This window comes from Notothenia coriiceps, unplaced genomic scaffold, assembly GCF_000735185.1.
Source record: "Notothenia coriiceps isolate Sejong01 unplaced genomic scaffold, NC01 NC01_scaffold00024667, whole genome shotgun sequence".
NCBI classification, from domain to species: Eukaryota; Metazoa; Chordata; class Actinopteri; order Perciformes; family Nototheniidae; genus Notothenia; species Notothenia coriiceps.
Genome location: NW_011357368.1, coordinates 621906 through 628454, shown reverse-complemented (window position 1 = coordinate 628454; position 6549 = coordinate 621906). Strand labels below are relative to the sequence as shown.

Below are 6549 nucleotides of genomic sequence, written 5' to 3'. Positions count from 1 at the left end.
AAGCCATCAGAATCACGTCATCTGCAAAAAACAGCGATGCAACCCTTAACCAATCCAACTTCAGCCCCCCTCCCCCACGACTACACCTTGAAATCCTGGCCATGAATATCACAGCATGATTGGTGACAAATACTTACTGTGTAAATACTTTTTTACATGGTAAATATTAATAATTGGCATAATTTGTACATTAATATGTGAATTATTTGGATTTTAAAAATAATAAGGAATTGAATTCTAATGGGATTATAGAGGAAGATTGACAGCAGAAATCTGTATGTTTCATGTATCCACAGTGGTGTTGATTCAGTGATCCCAGGCTTTTATAAATGTGTCCTCTCACTGTTTAATGCCACTGTAATTTGATCACAAAACACACACACAGTCTTAGATCAGTGTTCATGCTTCTCTTCAGCTCCTCTGCTGTGGCTCCCTGTAACTTTGATGTGGAAATAAATAACGGCTATTTTTATTTTTTTGCAAAGTGGACAATATTTTGAAAGGATCATATTCTACAATAAAATTAAAAGGTTTTAACTCAAATGCATCACATCCTACCTCGTCTAAGCCCTGGCACATGTTGTCTTTGAACCACTGCTGATATTGTTGTTGCTCATTGGAGCAAGGCGGTTAACAGTCGGAGAATACACAAATAAATTATTTATTAAATATGACAGCATCTTTTCTTGACTTAGAAAACAAACGGGAAATTGTTCAGAGTGTTATGTCTCTCTTGGTAAAGACCATAGAACACAGCAACATGAGAAAAGGAACACATTGAGGACATTAGTCCACTCACCTGAGTCTGAATCAGTGAATAATACTGAACGGAGAGCGCTTTTATGAAGATACTGTTGACAGCTGTATGTGGCGGAGTCATCATTAAATCCAAACTGAACTATTCATATATTTACTCTTTTTATATTTCAAATGTACTCTTGCAGCTATGTGTTTTTGTACTTGCAAGTTGTCCATTTAAAAAAAAAAATGTATTAGTCATGTGCAGAAGAACAGGCCTGCAGAGTTCTGTTTTTTTTCTCAAATATGCCTACACATGCTAGTGTATTTTTCTCCTCCTTAAAAGAATAAGGTATTTTCTTTTGTAATAAAACTAGTAAGTTAAATTGCACAGAAGAAAACACACAATAACAGTTTTCTTTATTGTCATTCTATAAATTCATAAACAAACTATAGTTTTTCTTGGTATATTAAAACTTTACATAAAACATAATAAACTGTTCTCAAATTATTTTGTTACTGTTCCAGAACATTTTGAATTGGTGGAAGAGGGGGCCGAATGGCAGTTGGTAGTAAAGATTGCTGAGCCCTGTCTTAGAGGTTTTTCTCTCCAAGTGTCCAAGTTCAGGATTGGATCAACATTGTTGTGTTATGGTGGATTATTCTGCACAGAAAGACCCACAGTGGAGGGTTTAAAGCACTCGCATACATGAAAGTAAGTCTGTGATAGCAGAGAATGCTGTCAGAGGCTTAAAAAAACTTTAGAGGCTCGGCGCTTCAACTGTGATGACACACCCAGGTCTTACCTCAGATTAAAGTGCCTTTTTTCAGCATGCAGGAAGAGCGGGGCAAGTTCTTAATTTTCCATTCCAAACTGTAAACTGTTGCTCGCACATGCATTATATTACCTTGACTTTAGCTGTGATGCTGAGTGGGGTGTTCCCCGTTGCCTCCGTGTACACCTTCTTCTCGAGATGAGCCTCTGCTCCCACCAGGTTGTTAAAGTTGGTTGTTAGGTGGCGTCTCAGCAGTGTTTTCTCCGGTGGGATGTTTAGCAGCATGGCCAGCGTTTCTGGGTTGAACCGAGACTCCAACATCTAGAGTAAAGACACACTTAGGAGGCTTTCTGGAGCATTTCCTTAAACTACAAACAAGTGATATTGTGCACTCACTAGCAGCCCTCCATGCACGCCACTGCCCCTCAGGTTCGGAGCGTACTCTGCCAGGTCCACAGATCTTAACCACTCCATAACTCGGTGGTTGGACCACTGGACAACCTCACTTGGAGCCAACTGGTTCTGTAAAACACACACACACACACACACACACACACACACACACACACACACACACACACACACACACACACACANATGCACCACGACACCTAGTCAAATTCCTCGTAAGTGTAAACCTACCTGGTAATAAACCTGTTTCTGATTCTGATCTCATGTTCGCGTTCATTGTATCCTCAATCGAGAACAAGACCCCGGGATACTTGAACTCCTTCACTCGGGGTAAGGACTCATTCCCTACTGTCAAGTCCATCGGTTTCCAACTGAGAGGATACAATGAACGCGAACATGAGATCAGAATCAGAAACAGGTTTATTACCAGGTAGGTTTACACTTACGAGGAATTTGACTAGGTGTCGTGGTGCATACATAAAAGTAAAACAACAATCAAAACACAGATAGAGAACTAGAACAAATATTTAAAATAATGAAAAATATAGTAAAATATAAGTATAACAGTATTTACATTGCAATGGAATGGAATAAAAAGGAATAAAATATGGAATAAAAAAAAAATCGTAGACGGGTAGGTTGTGTGTGCTTGCGCGTGTACTGTTACTCCGTGCCTATTAACACTGTCTACCTTCCGCCTGATATCCCGTCCCATCAGCGGTAGGTCAATAAATCGCCCGGCCTCGAGTCTACTACAGCACGAAACGCGCAGTGTCGAAGGGTGTCTAACTGTCAAAAAGTAGCATAATAACAGCTTTCGTAACTTAATACTTAACGATAGCCCTACATTTCTCGCTAAGGTTCACCTTCATATTTGTCTTCCGCACAAAGACTTCACTTACTGGATGGGCATGGAATTCCTCCTTTCACTAACCTAGTCAAACAACAAATACAGTCGGTTTAAATCTCCGTCTTTGTTGGTTAAAAGTCCTTTCCTACCATAGCACCCCAATTGCGATAATTTTCACTCTCGCCTTGCCGACTTAGTCCCCCGTACTATGTGTCTAACTAACCCATACGAAATTGAACTTTATGTCATATCAACGAACACAGATAGTAGCAAACAGTATATAGTCAAGAGAACAGATAGAGAAAAACAGAAGGAAACACTAACTAGCGAACATAAGGAAGAAAGATATAATACAAGAGAGAAGAAACTTGAAGAGAAAGTATAATAGAATATAACAAAAAGCCACAGCTACAGAGTACTAGAGTGAGATAGGCGATGCATAGCTGAGATAAAAAAAAATAATGATATTCTTTAGGAGAAAGATCCAGAATAAAAGATACAAGAGATACACGAACTCCTGAGCGTGCTGTCCTCTCAAAGTCTCTAGCACTTCCCCTGGTCCAGGTCCTCCCCACGTGCCTAGACTGGTCTCCGTCGCGTCCGGTGTCGCTCGCTGCCTCTCTCGCTCCCTCCTATTACCTCTCTAGCGACTTGCTAGCTGCCTCATTCTATCGCAAGTGTCGTGAGGGTGCGCCACCCTTCCGATACTCTCCAGGTCCAGGCTCCTCCACCCAGTTAGTCTTAGTGTGCCCAACTCCCAGTAGTATGAGTCCATGTTGCCTTTACACGCTCCGAAAAGCCAGCTCCTAGTCAATTTGTCTTTGTTACTTATTCTTCTCCTACTTTCGCTCACTCATCTCTTGCTCACTCATGTCGTCTTCTCATTCATCCTTGTTCCTTGTTGCTAACAGGAACATTGGGGCCAAAATTTACCTCGTAGTGTCGAAATCATGGAACTTGCAGACATAATGAACTATTTGGTCACTCTAGTTTGACTAGTCGAATAGTACATGAAATTACCTACATTCTATGGTCCTTCAATATTTTTCACAAGCTTAAATCGTAAGGAATGTTCCGACGTTTCTACATATTAATAAAAGTGTAATTGCCTAATGATTAATACTTGGTACTATATTATGTATGACACTGTTACCTAGTAAAACGTATTAATCATAAATTAACATTCAACTTAGACTTACTGACCATAAGCCAATACGTTGCTTACGTACTCAAATTGACTCAAAAAGATGGCGTTCCTTGTAAACAGGAGGTAGTCATGGATCGACGATGATTGTGTATCAAAAGTGGGTAAACATAAGTAAAATCGGACGATCCTTCGTCCTTGCCTCCTTTTATTTACAGTTCATAGGGAGCTCAGATCTTACTGTCCATCGCACACCATAAAGTACTAGTAATTGAAACAGCGGAGAGGTAAGGTCTAGACACCTCTCTGAAAGTCTCCCTGTGATTACTCGGGGTCTCCTAGAGGCTTCCTATACAAAGTTTATGCTATGTGTATAGTCAGTTTTGCAAATGTAAAAGTGTAACATAAAAACTACAAGAACAAAACAAGGTAAGGAAGTAGACGTACAAAGGTCGGGTGACGGCTACTGACAACGTTCGACTTTCGTCCTCTTGAGTATGGAGTGGTGGTCAGTGGTCTGTCTAGTGGGGAATAGGAGAGGTAACGGTTCCAGTTTCTCTCTGACCTCGGGTCCACAACATAATTTCCTACCATAACTGGGGCACTATAACAGGTAAGACGACGGTATAACCGACCGACTTCTGTCAACTAACCTTCCTTTACCTTTCGGGAAACAATACTATAATTTCATGGTACGTCCATCGTCCCATACATCCATAAAATAACTGTTAACTATTCTCTCACTGTACGTTTTTATGAGTAAATGTTTAACTTTTCATTTGTTCAGTCCGACGGAAAAAAGTGATTATTTCGTCACAAACATAAAAACGAAATATTACGTAAGCTGAATTTGACCTCAATTCTGTACATACTATTCCGAATTATTAAACATTAATTTGCGGCGTAATACTGGTAACATCCATTTTAACATCTAATAAGTACTACAGGCCTATTATCAGAAATAAGGAACTGTTTGGTTGTTGTGGTAAAAAAAGGCTAAAGAAAGATTTACATGCGCAGCTTACCTTTAATGTTGACTCTAATATAGAGTCTTTAAGTCTAAAGTCTCTATATAAGAGGTCCGACGTTCGATTATAGGAGCGGCCAATATTTTCCTGTTGACCTGTGTTATATTTTCCTTTTTTTTGGTTATCAAAATAAAACAAATTAATAATTTTTGTGCATGAGAGAAACATAGAGTTATGAGACAGAGTTTGTTCGATGGTTGACCCCAACAGGTTTTTGCCAAGTTTTATTTGCTAGTAACTCCGTGTGACACAGTGATCAAATGTTACGAGGAAGTAATAGAACTTGTGTTGTGACAGGAATAGAGTTGAGGTTGAAGGTTTAAGAGAAAGAAACGACAGTATGTAGTGAACCTGGAAGTGTAAAGGTAAGAGACTCGACTTTGTAAAATGGTTTATTTATTATAATTGAGGACGAAACGTACATACAACCGAATTTTTACTGGGGTTCAAATGTATTGTTAATTCTTTAACTGACCTCCCGATTTACGGTGTCTCAAATTTCAACAAATGAAGAAACACACTTATAAGGATTCTAATAAAAGATCAAGTCCTCACGATCTTTTCGTCGTCCTGGCTGGCGGTCTTTGATACGACTTTTTAGATACTTCTGTTGTGTTGAGCGGTTTCTGTCAGCTCTTTCCCATGACCCGTATCGTCGACGAGCCTCCATACTTTATCTGCAAAGTGAGGTATCTTTGTTCATGCGACAGTATTCGGTAGGAGTGACGTCGTATTGTGTACAAACAAACAAATGACTCGACACCCATTTAGAGGTTTCGACATAACACGTACTAATTCCCGGCGTGTGCTACACGATGACTAGTCGCCTCCAGCGGGACCGCACACACAAATTATTTTGTAGCCTCAACCGTTAAACATCCTTCAAGAAACACTACCCTAAAATCAGTAAATACGTTTTAGTCCCTTCTTCTTTGTCAATTTCATCAAACAAAAACACTAATTACAAGATTTTACCGTCCGCCACAACGTCGGTGAAGCTCGCATAATATAACCATGGAATGTTCTAGACTGTCTTTTTGATGTAAAGACTATTTCTTGTCGAGTCTTACTGGGTAACATTAATGTCCAAATCGTCTCCCTCCATATCCACATACTATTGGTTATATAGTCGTACATAATTTTCTCCGGCCGATAATTCGACAAACCTCAACCTCTAAGGGAAAGGAGATCACACAATATATCCCAAAACACGTACTCAAAAGAGAGGTGTGTGTAGGTCCGAAGGCATTTTGAAGGCATTGTAACACTGTAGTGATGTATGTGAACACGAAGATAACCGCTCACGAGATTGCTAACATGTACATCCGATTCCAAACCCTGTAGAGATTAGTGTTGTCTCGACCAGTCGATTGGGTTAGGTCTCCGTCTCGGACCGAGACCATAAGTCTGTCTCCCACTTTTCTCAACCACGCAGCCGGGTCGTGTCGTCATAGCTCCCACCCCCCCACTTTTTACTTTCTGGAAAAACTTGGTAATCGTCCCGTCACTCCTCTCTCACCACGGTCATCCTCCGCGTTTCTATCGCGCCTTAGTGCACCCTCCCTGCGCCCCTCTCTCTCAGCTCGCCGTCCCATGTAATGC

General features: G+C 40.4%; 2 protein-coding genes across 7 annotated transcripts in view; one reads left to right on the top strand and one right to left on the bottom strand.

Annotated features, from left to right (window-relative positions):
- LOC104955149 (Kv channel-interacting protein 2) overlaps window positions 1-6549 on the top strand; it is a 182767-nt gene that overhangs the window by 149065 nt on the left and 27153 nt on the right. The window lies entirely within an intron of this gene.
- The window catches only part of LOC104955366 (liprin-beta-2-like), a 15162-nt gene continuing 10000 nt past the window's right edge, over window positions 1388-6549 (bottom strand). Inside the window, exons 9-11 of the mRNA XM_010782694.1 lie at window positions 2275-2296; window positions 1647-1835; window positions 1388-1402 (exon numbers count right to left, since the gene is read on the bottom strand). Coding sequence (XP_010780996.1) covers window positions 1388-1402; window positions 1647-1835; window positions 2275-2296 — 226 coding nt within the window. The remainder of the gene's footprint in view (window positions 1403-1646; window positions 1836-2274; window positions 2297-6549) is intronic.